This window comes from Bos indicus, chromosome 18 (assembly GCF_029378745.1).
Source record: "Bos indicus isolate NIAB-ARS_2022 breed Sahiwal x Tharparkar chromosome 18, NIAB-ARS_B.indTharparkar_mat_pri_1.0, whole genome shotgun sequence".
In the NCBI taxonomy this organism is placed as follows: domain Eukaryota; kingdom Metazoa; phylum Chordata; class Mammalia; order Artiodactyla; family Bovidae; genus Bos; species Bos indicus.
The window spans coordinates 43,836,576-43,853,884 of record NC_091777.1 but is presented as its reverse complement, the minus strand read 5'-3'; the positions used below and the strand labels follow the sequence as shown (position 1 = coordinate 43,853,884).

General features: G+C 41.5%; 2 protein-coding genes across 3 annotated transcripts in view; one reads left to right on the top strand and one right to left on the bottom strand.

The window, feature by feature from the left end:
* The window catches only part of SLC7A9 (solute carrier family 7 member 9), a 32,937-nt gene extending 16,977 nt beyond the window's left edge, over window positions 1-15,960 (top strand). Inside the window, exons 10-14 of one of the 2 annotated variants that reach the window (XM_019980212.2) lie at window positions 4,165-4,261; window positions 5,219-5,368; window positions 13,049-13,223; window positions 14,102-14,214; window positions 15,383-15,960. In XM_019980212.2, coding sequence (XP_019835771.2) covers window positions 4,165-4,261; window positions 5,219-5,368; window positions 13,049-13,223; window positions 14,102-14,166 — 487 coding nt within the window. In that variant the 3' untranslated portion in view covers window positions 14,167-14,214; window positions 15,383-15,960. Of the gene's footprint in view, window positions 1-4,164; window positions 4,262-5,218; window positions 5,369-13,048; window positions 13,224-14,101 lie in introns of both variants that reach the window. The other variant, XM_019980211.2, reaches the window with a different exon arrangement.
* The window catches only part of TDRD12 (tudor domain containing 12), a 75,741-nt gene continuing 73,814 nt past the window's right edge, over window positions 15,383-17,309 (bottom strand). The window contains exon 32 of the mRNA XM_070770902.1: window positions 15,383-17,265. Within this exon, the coding sequence (XP_070627003.1) occupies window positions 17,174-17,265 (92 nt within the window). The 3' untranslated portion in view covers window positions 15,383-17,173. The remainder of the gene's footprint in view (window positions 17,266-17,309) is intronic.

The window sequence follows — 17,309 nt, the reverse complement described above, 5'->3', positions numbered from 1 at the left end:
AATGTTTTTATTCCTTTTTTTTTCTTGTATTGATATAGATGGAAGTTATATTTCTATTCTTTTAGTAATTACCTTTAAAATTTAACATGAATACCTAGTAGAGTCTATTAGTATCTCAGTTTTCTTTCCTCTCTTGCAAGGGCTTTCCCTTTCATATCATCTAGTATATCAGCTACACCATGTTTGTAAAGCGAACCAATCCTCCAAAAAAGTCTCTCATGACAGAAATAAAAAATCCAATACTTACATACATAGAAAATGTGCTTTACTGCTGTCTCCTTAACATTACTTCTTCAATAAACTTAGTTCATTGTCCTCTTTTGTTGGAGTAGACTTTTTAAGTTTCCAACAAGGACTGAAGAAAAGTAAATGTATCATAGCTATTGTTTATCTAAACATTTATTTTGCCAGTAGTCTTGAATGATGATTTAGCTATGCAGAATTCTAATCTGAAAATCGAATCAATTTCCCTCATCCCTTTCAAAGTGTTATTTCTCATGAGATGGCTGTTGTTCTGACTGTCCTAATTTTCTAGTTAATCTTTTAAATTCGGTAGCTTAAATTTTTTTCCCTTCCACTATGTTTATGACACCACCCTTATGGCAGAAAGTGAAGAGGAACTAAAAAGCCTCTTGATGAAGGTGAAAGTGGAGAGTGAAAAAGTTGGCTTAAGGCTCAACATTCAGAAAACTAAGATCATGGCATCCGGTCCCATCACTTCATGGGAAATAGATGGGGAAACAGTGGAAACAGTGTCAGACTTTATTTTTCTGGGCTCCAAAATCACTACAGATGGTGACTGCAGCCATGAAATTAAAAGACGCTTATTCCTTGGAAGGAAAGTTATGACCAACCTAGATAGCATATTCAAAAGCAGAGACATTACTTTGCCAACAAAGGTCTGTCTAGTCAAGGCTATGGTTTTTCCTGTGGTCATGTATGGATGTGAGAGTTGGACTGTGAAGAAAGCTGAGCGCCAAAGAATTGATGCTTTTGAACTGTGGTGTTGGAGAAGACTCTTGAGAGTCCCTTGGACTGCAAGGAGATCCAACCAGTCCCTTCTGAAGGAGATCAGCCCTGGGATTTCTTTGGAAGGAATGATGCTAAAGCTGAACCTCCAGTACTTTGGCCACCTCATGCGAAGAGTTGACTCACTGGAAAAGACTCTGATGCTGGGAGGGATTGGGGGCAGGAGGAGAAGGGGACGACAGAGGATGAGATGGCTGGATGGCATCACTGACTCGATGGATGTGAGTCTGAGTGAACTCTGGGAGTTGGTGATGGACAGGGAGGCCTGGCATGCTGCGATTCATGGGGTTGCAAAGAGTCGGACACGACTGAGCGACTGATATGATGTTTTATTTCCTGAACTGGGTTCGGTCTGAATGCTCAGAATGTTTTGATTATGTAAAGGCTCTCTGCTCTTCTTTGCTGTTTTTTAAGATTTATTTATGTGGCTGCATTGGGTCTTAGTTGCAGCATGCAGGATCTTTAGTTGCAGCATGCAAACTCTTAGTTGCAGCATGTGGGATCTAGTTCCCAGACCAGGAATCAAACCCAGGTCCTCTGCATTGGGAGCTCGGAGTCTTAGCCATTGGACCAGACCACCAGGGAAGTCCCTTTCTGCTCTTCTGTGAATTTTCTTATCCCATTCAATATATTCAAGCTTATTCCTGTGTTTCTTTCTTAATTTCCTGGCTATATTTTCTATTTCTCTATGCTTCATATTCAGTCTCAGTTCAGTTCAGTCACTTAGTCGTGTCTAACTCTTTGCGACCCCATGGACTGCAGCATGCCAGGCCTCCCTGTCCATCACCAACTCCCGGAGCTAACTCAAACTCATGTCCATTGAGTCAGTAATGCCATCCAACCATCTCATCCTCTGTCATCCCTTCTCCTCTTGCCTTCAACCTCTCCCAGCATCAGGGTCTTTTCCAATGAGTCAGTTCTTTGCATCAGGTGGCCAAAGTATTGGAGCTTCAGCTTCAGCATCAGTCCTTTCAGTGAATATTCAGGACTGATTTCCTTTAGGATTGACTGATTTGATCTCCTTGCAGTCCAAGGGACTCTCAAGAGTCTTCTCCAACACCACAGTTCAAAAGCATCAATTCTTTGGCGCTCAGCTTTCTTTATGGTCCAACTCTCAAATCCATACATGACTACTGGGAAAACCATAGCTTTGACTAGATGAACTTTTGTTGGCAAAGTAATGTCTCTGCTTTTTAATATGCTGTCTAGCTTTTCTTCCAAGGAGCAAGCATCTTTTAATTTCATGGCTGCAGTTACCATCTGCAGTGATTTTGGAGTCCAAGAAAAGAAAGTCTGTCACTGTTTCCATTGTTTCCCAATCTATTTGCCATGAAGTGATGGGATCAAATGCCATGATCTTCACTTTTTGAATGTTGAATTTTAAGCCAGCTTTTTCACTCTCCTCTTTCATCAAGAGGCTCTTTAGTTCCTCTTCACTTTCTGCCGTTAAGGGTGGTGTCTTCAGCATATTTGAAAAAAGTGAAAGTGAAGTTGCGCAGTCCTGTCTGACTCTTTGCAACCCCATGGACTGTAGCCTACAAGGCTCCTCCATCCATGGGATTTTCCAGGCAAGAGTACTGGAGTCGGTTGCCATTTCCTTCTCCAGGGGATCTTCCCGACCCAGGGATCAAACCTGGGTCTCCTGCATTGTAGGCAGATGCTTTACCATCTGAGCCACCAGGGAAGTCATATATCTGAGGTTATTGAGCCTTGATGTACTCCTTTCCCAATTTGCAACCAGTCCGTTGTTCCATGTCTAGTTCTAACTGTTGCTTCTTGACCTTCACACAGATTTCTCAGGAGGCAGGTAAGATGGTCTGATATTCCCATCTCATTAAGAATTTTCCACAGTTTGTTGTGATCCACACAGTCAAAGGCTTTGGCGTAGTCAATAAAGCAGAAGTAGATATTTTCTGGATCTCTCTTGCTTTTCCTATGATCCAGTGGATGTTGGCAATTTGATCTCTGATTCCTCTGCCTTTTCTAAATCCAGCTTGAACATCTGGAAGTTCTAGGTTCATGTACTGTTGAAGCCTTTCTTGGGGAATTTTGAGCATTACTTTGCTAGTGTGTGAGATGAGTGCAATTGTGTGGTAGTTTGAACATTCTTCAAATTGCCTCTTTGGGATTGGAATGAAAATTGACCTTTTCCAGTCCTGTGGCCACTGCTGAGTTTTCCAAATTTGTTGGCATATTGAGTGCAGCACTCTAACAGCATCACCTTTTAGGATTTGAAATAGCTCAGCTGGAATTCCATCACCTCTACCAGCTTTGTTCATAGTGATGCTTCCTAAGGCCCACTTGACTTTGCATTCCAGGATGTCTGGCTCTAGGTGAGTGATCACACCATCATGGTTATCTGGGTGATTATCATCTTTTTTGTATAGTTCTTCCATGTATTCTTGCCACCTCTTCTTAATATCCTCTGCTTCTGTTCTGTTCAGTTCAGTTCAGTTGCTCAGTCGTGTCCGACTCTTTGCGACCCCATGAATTGCAGCACGCCAGGCCTCCCTGTCCATCACTAACTCCTGGAGTTCACTCAGATTCATGTCCATTGAGTCAGTGATGCCATCCAGCCATCTCATCCTCTGTCATCCCCTTCTCCCCCAATCCCTCCCAGCATCAGAGTCTTTTCCAATGAGTCAACTCTTCGCATGAGGTGGCCAAAGTACTGGAGTTTCAGCTTCAGCATCATTCCTTCCAAAGAAATCCCAGGGCTGATCTCCTTCAGAATGGACTGGTTGGATCTCCTTGCAGTCCAAGGGAGTCCCTGCTTCTGTTAGGTCCATACCATTTCTGTCCTTTATTGTGCCCATCTTTGCATGAAATGTTCCCTTAGTATCTCTAATTTTCTTGAAGAAATCTCTGGAGATGGGAATGGCAAACCACTTCAGTATTCTGGCCTTGAGAACCCCATGAACAGTGTGAAAAGGCATTCATCTAAAATGCATTTAATCAGCTTACTTGTGCAAAACTCACTTATTCAAGAGACTGGACTCCATCTGAAAATACCAGGGTCATAACTCAGTCCTTTTCTGTGTGGCCTCAGTAGTGAGATTAGGACACACTTGCTTTGTGTTCACACTGTAGCCCACACGCCTTCATCGACTGACTTCCTTATTATTGCCCTTTCAGACTTGTTTTCGTTGCGGGCCGGGAAGGCCACATGCTGAAAGTGCTGTCTTACATCAGCGTCAGGCGCCTCACTCCAGCTCCTGCCATCATGTTTCATGTAAGTATGAATTGTGCCGTGAAAACACCCTCTTAAGGCAGAGGGTCCCTCAGTCTGGATGATAAAGTATAAACTTGGTCACTAAGTTCAGTGATTTTCAAATGACCCAGGGTTCCCAGTCCTCAGGTATATAAAAAAGTTCAAAACAATTAAAATAATTTACCCAACTTCTGCTCCTTGTTCTGAATTCATCTATGAAAGACACTGATTGAATCTTCCAAGCTCGTACCCTTTACACGTCTTACATGCACATTTGTGTGCTCTGGGTCCCTGGTAACAAACTGCACAAAACCCGACTAGCTTATGGGGAAGGAGAAGGCATTTTACGAGGTAGCTAATGACAACAGCTTCTCGTTGTGGTCCAATAATTCGTAAGTCATGGGATGCTTGTGAATTAAAGGCCCTTTGACATTTTCTGATTGGAATTTCTCAGTGAGGGGTAGTCCTTGGTTGTATGCAACTGTTATGGGCAACTTTGGACCATCCACACCCTAGCTCAAGGGCCAGACTCTTTCTCCCACCCTGAGGAGAGCCCCTGTTCTGTCAGCCTACTCCCTCTGGAGATGGGAAAACAGACCCAGAATTACAGGAATTACAAGTCCAGGACAGTGGAGTAAATGCAGCCAATACGAGACCTAGACAGCCTGGGTTTTCTAGTGCAGGGTTCTTTCCCCCAGTGAAAACTCTTTGCAGGAAAATTAATAATTAGGAAGCTGGTGCAATATACATTTTGTTTTCCTCCTGTTTAAAAGAGCCACCTATTTTCCAAGTCCTTTCCATCACACCTCAAAGAAAAGAGCTTCCACCAGTCTGGCTTGACTCCAAATGTAATGGGATAAACAGAAATTTTCTTTCACATTAAAGTGTTTATCTACTGCTTCTTTTGTCTTTTGTGAAGTCGTAAGGGTAATGTTTTCATGTAGTGATGACCTAAGAATTCATTCTTCTTTCCTCTAGGGCATGATAGCGATCATTTACATCATCCCTGGTGACATAAACTCATTAGTCAATTACTTCAGTTTCGCTGCATGGCTGTTTTATGGTTTGACGATCACCGGACTCATTGTGATGAGGTTTACAAGGAAAGAGCTGAAAAGACCTATCAAGGTAGGTTTAGTTCTCCAAATGTCACAAGTGGCTTTGTTTTCCTGAAGTGAGCTGGACAGTGGTAACTAATTTATTTATTTAGATGGAACGGTTTTAAGTTCTAGGAGCCTGCTTTCTATTTTCAACCTTTTGTCCTGAATGTCATACTTAAAAGAGTGGAGTTTCCTCTTCATCTCATATCATAAATTATGATCCAGTCAGCTATCTCATTATTAATTTATTAAAGTTATCCGCAACACCTGTGACCTGTCTAAGCAAAGGGAGATTTCCAGTTCTGGCAGTTACAGGATCTCTCGAGCATTCACTTTTTGTCTACTGATGGGGACTTCTGACTCAGACCCAGCCTGTCCTGTGCACGCAGCCACCTACAGTGCACCTCTGCAATCTGTCTTAGGCTCCTTCCCACCTGCCTCCATGGCTGGTGTGGGTCCATATACCGATGGGGAAGGAGAATGTACTGTGTTTTGCTTATGTTATGGGCTCTTTTTTTTTTTTTAAACCTATGGTATATATTCTTTGGAGAAGGAAATGGCAACCCACTCCAGTATTCTTGCCTGGAGAATCCCATGGACAGAGGAGCCTGGTGGGCTACAGTCCACAGGGTCGCAAAGAGTTGGACACGACTGAAGTGACTTAGCACATATATTCTTATGATAACAAGCACAGATTTAAGAAAAAGGTAGGCAAGAAGAGGGCTTCAGAAACTATATAGCGAGAAAAAAAATAGTGTCTTTAGCTTTGGAATTCTGTTTCATAAATATGGTTAAAAGTCTTTCTGGCATGGTAGCTTGACTGTTACCCAGTCGATGAAGTCAGCAGAGGCGTAGAGTGGCCTGCTGGGATCAGGCAGCTCCCCTCAATCAGGAAACCAAGCATGCAAAATCATGATGGTAGCACAGATTGGTAATCTGCACAAAACTGCTCAAACAGAAATAAAAAGGATTTGAGAAAAAATAAGTAAGGAAGCAGGAAAGAAAATGAGAGAGATCAACATATGTGTAACTGGAGTTGCTGAGGAAGAAAATGAAAGTAATAGAATTCTTAAAAGCTGTGATTTAAGAAATATTTCCTGAATTTGGAAGGAAAGGAGGAGAGGGGACCTTAAGAGGAGGCAGGGACTTGAATCAACACACTGAAAGTCATACAGTATAACTGAGATATCCTAACTAGAGTATAAATACATTCTGATAAAACTATGGAGTTTTGTTTTTTTTTTTAATGCTTTGGGTATATCACATCCTCTTTCTTGTCCTCCTCCACCTCAATTCACTTATAAAGAAAAGGAAATATACAGGCATCAGACTTCTCACCAGCTACACTTTATGCCATAAGACAGTGGGCAACTTATTTAAGATATTCAAGGAAGGGAAATGTAAGTCAAATATTTTATATCTACTCAAACTGACCTTGAAGAGTAAAGTTACCAATGAGAGAACTCAAAGCATACATTGTTATATGAGACCTTCCTTCCTTTGGAATCACTAGAGAATGAGCTTTAGAAACCAAAAAGTCATGGGCATAAGGTGATTATATTTAAGAACTAAGACTTAACGACAGGAGATAAGGATGGCAAAACAGTATGTAAATTATTAAGCACTGATGACATAATATAACAAAAGTGGAAGAGAAAGCATAGGAAAGTATTCAAGTTAAGGGAAGTGTGTCAGAGAAGCTGCTTTAGGATACCAGCTGAAATTGGATGCTGGAGGGGGGAGAAGAAATCTTTAGCTTACTTCATTACTGCTTATTATGAACAATATCTTAAAAAGGGGGAGACAAAGGTATTATATTATACCTATTTATAATGGTAATGCTCAGAAGAAAGGGCTTCCCTGGTGGCTCAGTTGATAAAGAATGCGCCTGCAATGTGGGAGACCTGGGTTTGATCCCTGGGTTGAGAACTAAGAAAATTAGTGTTTACAGATAAATATATCCAAAACACACACACCCACACACACCCATGAAGCCACATCATGAAAGAACCTATACATGAAGACTCAGACAGGCAAACAAATCAGAATATCTTCCTGGTTGACATTTTCTCAGTAGAATGCTTACTAGGGTTTTTTGTTGTTACTGTGGGTTTTTTTTTTTTTTTTGCTTATTAGTTTTTTACATTCCCAAACTTTACAGAATCTATGAATCTCTTAATAGTCTTATGTCTAACTGATAGTTATATGGGAAAAAATGAGTATTTAAATTTCCAAAGCCCGCTACAGTATTTTAATACATATGTGTGAAAAGTTTCAAATGACATTCCAAATCCGACACAAGTCACCATCATGTGTAGGCATGCTGAAAAGTGTGGGAAAGCGCGTGCATCTCAGACTTTGGGAAACATGTTATCGCATTAAAGGTGACCGTTTACTAACAATCACACTAACTGGTGCCAGGAAATGATTTTTTTAAGCAGCTAACTTCTAGGTATAACACATTTGTTGTTGTGTACTCACTAACTCATGTCTGACTCTCTGCGGCCTCAGGGACTGCAGCCCGCCAGGCTTCTCCATCCAGGCATTTTCCAGGCAAGAATACTGGAATGAGTTGCCGTTTCCTTCTCTCCGGGGGATCCTGCAGACCCAGGGGCTGCACCCTTGTCTCCTGCATTGCAGGTGGATTCTTTACCACTGAGCCACGAGGGAAGCCCATAGCACATGTTGGATATATATGTGCATTTACTATCTTATAGTTATATCTGAAAACTCTACTTAGAAGTTTAGGATTTCACCTGATACACGGTAATTTTCCCCACTTTAACAATAAAGAAAGTAGAGCCTCTGGTGAGAGTTTTCCCACAGAATGCTACTCTTTAAAGGGCAAGAAAATGACAGTTAAGTAGAAGGTACTTTATACAGACATGTGAAACAGTATGAAAACAAAACCTACCAGCTGTATGAATAAACTGGCTTATTCAGCCTAAATAGTTTAAATTGGCCATTAAAAGAAAAAAGTAATTTTTAGGCAGGTTTACAAAGTGGTGAAAGATTAAAAGGATAGGCAAAAAAAAATGAAGCAAATGAAAATTCGTAGAAAACGTGCTGTGATCTTATCAGACAAACACTCAGACCCAGAACACGAGACAAAGACCATTAAGTAATAATGGCTAAAGACAGAAGAGTTGTGAAAACCTGTTTACCACACCACATAATTACTTTTAGGGAACAAACTACAGGAAACAGGAGGAGAAACAGGCACACACAAATAGAAGGCTTTAAAACATCTCCCTCAGAGCAGGGTCGGTCCAGGCACATCACTAGTAAAGGCAACTGAAGAGCTAAAACAATATAACAGGTACATTTTAGAGATTCCTATCAAATTCTGAGTTCCCCAAATAGCAATCACACCTTTTCAAGTGAAGAGGGGACATGTCTGAATTTGTAATGCCACCAAGAAAAACTCTGATTAAAAAGTCAGGAATGTTACAAAGTACATTCTCTGTCTATAATGCAATAAAACAGGAAATCGATTTTAAAAATTAACATCTTTTTGATCCAAATGGAGACAGGAAATGAAAGTACATAAATTCCTAAAAATGACAAATTAATAACAAGACATCTATGATCAGTACTTTAAGGAAGTTCCGCTATATTACTTACATCAATAAAAATGAAAACAAATTAAATAGACAACTCAAAAAGCAAGAGAAAAATCAACAAAGAAAACCAAAAGAATGTAGAAGGAATCAGTAAACCTAAAGAAAGAACTTAAGATTCTTAACTGGATTATTTTTTAGAATTTCACCATGAACTCAGATTCTGCTGGGGTAGTAAGCTGTATTTTCCTAGAAAACTGTCCATTTCATGTAGGTGTTTGAATTTATTTGTATACAGCTATACAAAATAGTTTATGATTTAAAAAAAAAAAAAACTTACTATGTTCCAGAGATTATTTCTCCATTTTTGTTTATCTGTGTATTTATGCTTTCTGTTTTTCTTTTTAAGGTAAGCTACAGGTTGTTTTACTGATTTTTCTAATTATTTTTATGGATTGTAACACTAATACCAAACCTTGCAAAGACAGCACAGAAAAATCACAGACCAATCTCACTTTTGAATATTGATAGAAAAATCATAAAATAATTTAACAAATAGAATCCAATTATATTAAAAACATACCATGACTAAGTTAAGTCTGTGCAAGCGTGGCTGAAGATTAGAATGAACTGGATTTAATTCATGGGGGATATAATTCATCATATTAATATACCTATGGTGAATACCCCTATGATCACCTCCCACAGATGCCAAAAACCACCAGATAAAATTCAACATACATCACTGAGAGAAACACAATTAGAAACGCATAATCTTTTCCTTGGTATGATCACACACACAAACACACCTTATGGCAAAAAGCAATCTTAATTGATAAGCTTAACTGCTAACCTTAATACTAGAGAGATCCCTGCTAGGTCTAAGACAGGAATGCCTTCCTTCTATTGATTTCTACTATCAGCTAACACTGCTCTGAAGATAGCAGCAAGGCAATTACGTAAGAGAAAGCAATTAGGAGCCTAAGGATTAGAGAAGATTTTTGAAAGTCTTTCTCTACTCAAAGAAAATAAAAGTGTACACCTGGAAAACCCAAAAGGATCAAAGAAAAAACTAGAAGAAAATATAGTAAAGTAATAAGACATAAAATTAAGACACTGAAATCAATAGCCTTTCTTTATAAAAATGATGTCCAATTAAAAGAAAATGAAAGACAACACCTCATCTTCCCCCTACTCCATCCGAAACAAAAACCTAGCCATAAACTTTAACAAGAGGTTAGACTTCTCCGTGGAAAAGTAAAATTCTCCTGCAAGACAAAAAAAGTAACTTGAACAAATGGAAATTCATCATCTTCTTGGATAGGGAGACTCAGCATCCTTCATTTAGACATTTCATGTCACTATAATAAAAAACACCATCTAATTTTTTTCTCTGGAGTTAGACAAGCTGATTTTACAGTTCATATTGAAGAACAAACTACTAACAGCAAGAATGGCCAGGGAAAACCTAGCCATTAAATGTTAAAATATAGATTCTAAAATTTAAATATCATAGTACTGATGCATGAAGAAAACACACACTGTTTTGTAATCCAAGAATGGAGAAAACCTTTCCAATGACTCAAAAATCAAGAAGTAATTTTTTAAAAAGGGGCAACCATATCTCCTGGCCAAAATAAAAATGCATGCATTCAAATAAGGAGAAGAAAATTGAAAGCACATATATATAACATTGGGGGAAATATCTGCAATAATATCACACACACAAAAAGGGTAACAGCCCTCATTTAAAGAGTTCCTAAAATTGAGATGGGAGTTACTAACAACTGAAATGGACAAAAGATATAAATGGACACAAGTCAACAAAGTTCAATGAGAAGAATGCAATGAGACTTAAACATGAAACAAATGGACCCCAGCACACTCAGTTTTGTTCCTAACAAGAGACAGATGCCAGAATTCTAACGGGCTACCATTTCTTGCTTGTAAGATGGGGCAGAAATCCCAGAGTTTGGCCACACCCCATGGAGGTGGCCATGGGGAAACAGCCTTCTCCAACATTGCTGCTGCTGCTGCCAAGTTGCTTCAGTTGTGTCCTGGAATTCAAATGATGTGGCCACTATGGATGGAAACCTGGCCATATCCAGCAAAATTACACATGGATTTACCTTGTCACCCAGTCATCCTGTTTTGAGGTAATCTATCCCAAAGTCTAGTCAAGGCTATGGTTTTTCCAGTGGTCATGTATGGATGTGAGAGTTGGACTGTGAAGAAAGCTGAATGCTGAAGAATTGATGCTTTTGAACTGCGGTGTTGGAGAAGACTCTTGAGAGTCCCTGGGACTGCAAGGAGATCCAACCAGTCCATTCTGAAGGAGATCAGTCCTGGGTGTTCACTGGAAGGAATGATGCTGAAGCTGAAACTCCGATACTTTGGCCACCTCATGTGAAGAGTTGACTCTGATGCTGGGAGGAGTTGGGGGCAGGAGGAGAAGGGGACGACAGAGGATGAGATGGCTGGATGGCATCACCGACTTGATGGACATGAGTTTGAGTGAACCCTGGGAGTTGGTGATGGACAGGGAGGCCTGGCATGCTGCAGTTTATGGGGTCGCAAAGAGTCAGACACAACTGAACGACTGAACTGAACTGATCCTAAAGTGAAGTTGACAAAAAATATGAAACACACCCAAGGTCATTTATTGTAGCATTAACTGTAAAAGCAAAAGCCTCAACACAACCCAAATGTCAATTAGTGGAAGACTAGCTGGATAAGTTTGGAACATCCACCAAATAGAGTGGTATGCAGTAGTAAAATGCCTAAGTAATTTTATACAGCACTGCTATCTCTGAAGTATCTTAATGGAAAAAAACAAGGTGTAACACTGTGTTTTATGCATTTGCTACCTTTTATGTAAGGGCAGTGGAAGATGAACAGGGGTATGCATGTTTGTGCATATACTTGTGCTTATTCTCAAAAAGAAATAATGGCAGAATAAAGCAAACTCAAGAAAAAATTTATAATATCAAAAAATCAAACACTGCAAAGGGAAAGAGCAAATCCCTGAAAACTCCAAACAAATGGAGATAAAAAAATATTACTCTATAAAAAGTAGATGACATAACCACACAGCATAACCACCAGAACTGATACTAAAGTGCATGACTTTTAACTGCATTTCCCTTGTGGCTTATACTCTTCTGTTAAAAAGAACTGCAAAAAAAAGTCTTAAACTTCATGCTACTTCATGCTACTTACAATGGTAGTACTGGTAGAGGGAATCCTGGCATGCTGCAGTCCACAGGGTTGCAGAGAGTCAGACGACTGAGCAACTGACCTGAATTGAACTGGTATAGTTATTTTATTATAGACACATTGTAAGATAAAGAAAATAAGTAATCATGTGAAAGCCATTATGAAGATTTTCGAAAAGATGCATTAGGAAAGAATGCAAGTCTAGAGTAAAGTAAGGAAAAAAGTGCAATCTTACATTTGAATCAAAACTATTAGAATCATTTGTGCAATGTTTTCCCCTTCGTGAAAAAAAATGATTTTTCTCTGTCCTGGTGAAAGAACACTGAATACTCCAAGCACCCAGATGATGGTTTCTAAGTGTCCATTTCCTACCGAAAAGAAACAGCTCCCTGGAGAAATGGGTGAATCCAGACCTGCTAGGACTGGATGTCTCTCGAGCCCCTGAACTCACTGATTGACTTCAGGGATTCCAAAGTGTGGCAGTCAGACCTTAAGTGCTTCCTGAAGTGACGAAAGGAAGTGCACCGCTCCACCACAGAAGGCTCTTGCCCCCAGGTCTAGCCACCGGTTTTCACAAACGAGAGGGACAGAGGAGCAAGTTATCAGCAGAGCAAGATGAAGACAGTGTAGGACACACCATCCAATTCCGGCAACAAATTAATGACGAGACAGAGCAAGGAGGGAACCAACAGGTTAACATCGAAGTCCTTGTCAGTTAGAAATGCATGATGTGGATTTTACAGGTAAAAATGACGTGAAGGTGTTTTCTTTATATTCTAGAGAAAAGGAAAAGAACAGGTGAAGTAAGGTCGGCAAATTTACTTACAAGTGATGGAAACTATATTCTTCTTTCTCTGTCAAGGGTATGAAAAATGTCAAAAGGGAAACAAGTGCTCAGGCCGAGTCACGACTCCATGTTGTTCTGCCTGCAGGTGCCCATTTTCATCCCCATCTTGGTGACTCTCTTATCCGTGTTTTTGGTTTTGGCCCCAATCATCAGCGCACCTGCGTGGGAGTATCTCTACTGTGTGTTGTTTATGCTGAGCGGCCTTGTATTTTATTTCCTTTTTGTCTACTATAAGTTTGCATGGGCTCAGAAAATCTCAAGTAAGTATCAACCGGGGAACCGCTGGGCTATTAGTGAAGCAAGGCAAGCCCAACACCCCGCAGCCTCATCTGTCCCGATGCTACCAGGACTTTCTTGTCACAGGGTCTCACACAGCTAACAAAATTTCATCTCCTCTTTGGGAGGACACGTGACCTGTTCCCCTCAGTGTGACACCCCTGGGGTCCACCTGTGGCCTCTATTATTTCCCAAGGACTTTGCTCCTTTCTTGAAAGAGCTCCTCCTGCCTCCAACCTCTTTACACTGATCTAAGCCTAAAGCTGAGGGGTTGCTGGTGCTCTGCTACAAAAATGAAAGAAAAGGTTAATAACTATCAGAAAACAAGCCACACTTGCCTATGCCTCTGAAAATGGACTTGCATTTGATTATATTGACAGAGAATCTAGCCAGGATAACTTACAACCTAAAGGCCCCACCCAAATACACCTATTTCTCAGCTTTGAGTGTTTAGCCAAGCTGTTCCCAACAAAAACTGTTAAGTTAGAATTAAGGAAGTAAAGAGAATGAACCATCTGTATTTTAAAGGAGATGCCAACTAAGTGACTTCAGACTACATATTCAGCCTTGGTCAGTGGTAGTTAAATATACACATATAACTGAGTCATTCATATTTTTCCTACAAATGGTTTGGTGGCAGTAAAATATTTAGCAGGTTCCTAATGCTTTAATGGGAATAACTTATCTCCAAAGAACCACCATAGCTCCCAGGATGGGTCTGTCCATCTCTACCTACCGTGTCCCTTGCGCACAGGCTCTAACAGGAGACACATCACCAAGGAGTAACACTATCACTGCTCACCAATTAAGTGGGGTGAAGCGGATTTTTAATGATGCTTTTCTAACTGCACTTCCCCTCCAGAGCCTCTCACCATGCACCTTCAGATGCTGATGGAAGTCGTCCCCCCAGAGGAAGCTCCAGAGTAACAAGCTCTGCCTCTTGTGCCAGATCCAAGCTGTGATGAACTTATTTTTGTAAGCAATATTTGTGGTTATTTCTTCCTGATGTTTTTCTTAAGGAAAAAGAAACAAACATATTCACACGTGTATGATACTATTATTTTTAGCTATCCTTAGTTCTCTGGGTGGGTGCTGGCTGAAACCAGCAGGCAAGGACATAACCCAGAAGGTCGGTGGTGGCGGGAAGGACTAAACCAGAGCCACGGGCACCACACAGCGACTCTAGCAAGGGGCACGTCACACCTACTTCAGTAAAGGGTGTTCTTTCAGCTTCATCATCAGAAGGGTACATATATGTATACATACACACACACACACACACACACACATGTATATGTGTATATACACATACACACATATATACATTTAAATATAAAATTGATGGAACTTTGCTTTGATTGAAATAGATTTTTAAAATACTCAAGTACGAGTGCTTTCCTACCCGCCCCACCCCTTCCTGTCTTTCACCGGGGGCGCAGGGGGCAGGTCCGTCCCAGGCTGGCTGTCAAGGCCTTCAGGGCACAGCTGACTGCCCAGGACCACCTGCAGCCTGTGTCCACAGAAGCTCAGCATCACAGGTCCCCTGACAACCTTCACTGGTATTTTAGTCAAGCCAGGACGTATGCTGTATAAAATTCTATTGCATTTGGCACTCAGGAATATTCCTGACAAAATATGGTCTAAAAGAATGGGAAAAGTAACATTTCCGTGAAAACACTGAAATTTTATTGATATATTGCAAAGACTTTCACACCAAAACTAAGAACATGAGCAATTTTAGAAGCATGCAAAGGTACTTTTACCATGCATTTCAAAAAATTTCCCAAAACATGAAATCAGTACGTATAATAATAGAGAACAACAACAACAAAAAACAGTGAGTAATTGTTTACATCTCACAAGCCAGTACTCCTGTATCTTACAGAACATAATTCAGAACTTCAAATAGTCATAAATTTAAATGTCTGAAAAAAGAAATTGAAACTTAAACATGTAGCCATCCTCTGCCCAATACTTTCACTCAGCTGTTAGTGAACCACACGAGAGAACCAATGTTACATCTTCTCTGAGAACAGGAAACCCCTTCACTTGACCTGGGCACACACCTGTGCAGCTCTGCTGCTTGCTATTATCATGTGTTGTGTTTTATGAAAGAGACTATACACTGGCGCATACACTGCAGGTGGCCAACAACCTCAGGGGAAAAGCCAGTGCAGCTCAGGAGGCCTGGCCACCGACCCAAAGGCCTCCCCGGTGGGAGCGAAAGCTGTATTTACCAAAATGGGATAAGAATGTTACAAGAGCTGCACAGAATCAGAACCTCTGCCAGCAAAGACAGCACAACTTCCCGAAGAGCCTGCCCAGTTTAGCCGGGAAAAAAGGACCGCTGGTACACTTCACGTGCCAACCGGACACCTGCCGGTCAACCACGGGCTCACAGCGGCAGCAAGGATGCGATCCTGGCAGCTGTCCAGGCTGGACACCACGTCCGCCCCCCAGAGGGCAGCAGCATGACTCCACCCAGCAGCACACCAGGCCCCACTGCTGGGCAATGGCCACCAAGAAGCAGACTGTCTTATTTTACAGATGAGGAAACTGAGAGCAAGAGGATGGTTCGCGCCTGCTCACGGGGCACGACAGCTTGAAGACAAAGTTTACTCCTGTTCAGGTGGTGCTCCATACCTGGGACACATACAAACGTGAGCCCCTGTGCTTTCTGATGTGTAAAACAGAATAAAGACTCGGGGGGCTGTCCTAACAGTCATGTTCTACCGTGTTATTTTCCAGTTCTAGGCAAAGCTGCCAGCCCCACACTGAGGCAGTGCACAGGGTGTGAACTGGCCAGCGGCTCGCCGTCTAACTTTCCGGGTAACATGGAGAGCCAGGCTCTGGGCAGTCCCACATTGAAGTGCTCATGACAAATGCACATTTCCTGATGACCTCATGACTGCGGGTGCTGCAGCTTCGCCGCAGGCTGAGGCCATGAATGTGTGCAGGGCTCACCATGAGCAGGTATTCTGAGCGTTACCTCCACGCACAAGTCCTCTTCAGTTTCCACTGGAGAGAGACCTGTGTCCTGTCTGTCCCGGACGCTGCAGGTTCCGAGGGTACTTCAGAAGCTTTACCTCCAGAAGGCCCTGGCTCAGGCTGCTATTGCTGAGGCAAGCCCATTCTCACCCTTGGACTGTCTCTTTGCAAGATGTCAGCTTAGCCTGGCTAATCAGCTATCGCTATGCAAAGACTACGAGGAGCATTAGCACACACACAGTTATGCTGAATGCCAACTAACTCATGGCTGAAAGTGAAGTCAAGCGTTAGTTGCTCAGTCATGTCTGACTCTTTGCGACCCCATGGACTGTAGCCTGCCAGGGTCCTCTGCCCATGGAACTAAGGCAAGAATACTGGAGTGGGTTGCCAATTCCTTCTCCAGGGGATCTTCCTGACCCAGAGATCAAACCCAGGTCTCCTGCACTGCAGGCAGATTCTTAACTATCTGAGCTACCAGGGAAGCCGTTGAAAAGGTTTCTTAAGCAGTGCAGAGTATGAATTTTAAGAAATCTCAATTTATATGTGCAAGCTCAGGTTTTAAGAATGTACCAAACACAGGTCTAGATGAAAAGACAACAACAGTGAACTCAGGTGGTACAGTTCGTTACCTGAACGCCTGGCTTGCATCACTCAACCTGAGAGTCAAAGCAGGCTTCACAGCAGGTGGCCAGCAGGACAGCCCAGCACTCACAGTGTCTCTGCTTCCACCTTCCTTCCAGAGTCTCATCATCAACTCGTGTTTCTATCAATTAAGAATTTCTCACCATTACTAATCCCAGTGCCGCAAGGTGACACTTAGTAACGCTTGATCCTTGAGGGAAAAATGGTCTGAATGTGACTGCCTGTCTTCTTAGCTCTGGTCACACAGCAATATCCATTTCTGTTCAGAAGCCTCTGGCCGCTCTGCAGGGTTTAATTCACATTCTCATTCACTCTCACTTTCATCTTCATCCGAACTTTTGTCACTGGTCTCAACCAAGCCTGCCACGTTGCAGGACAGGTTTTTAGAGTTTACAACTAAAAGAGGTAGATATTATCAAAAATACGTTAATAATTACAGA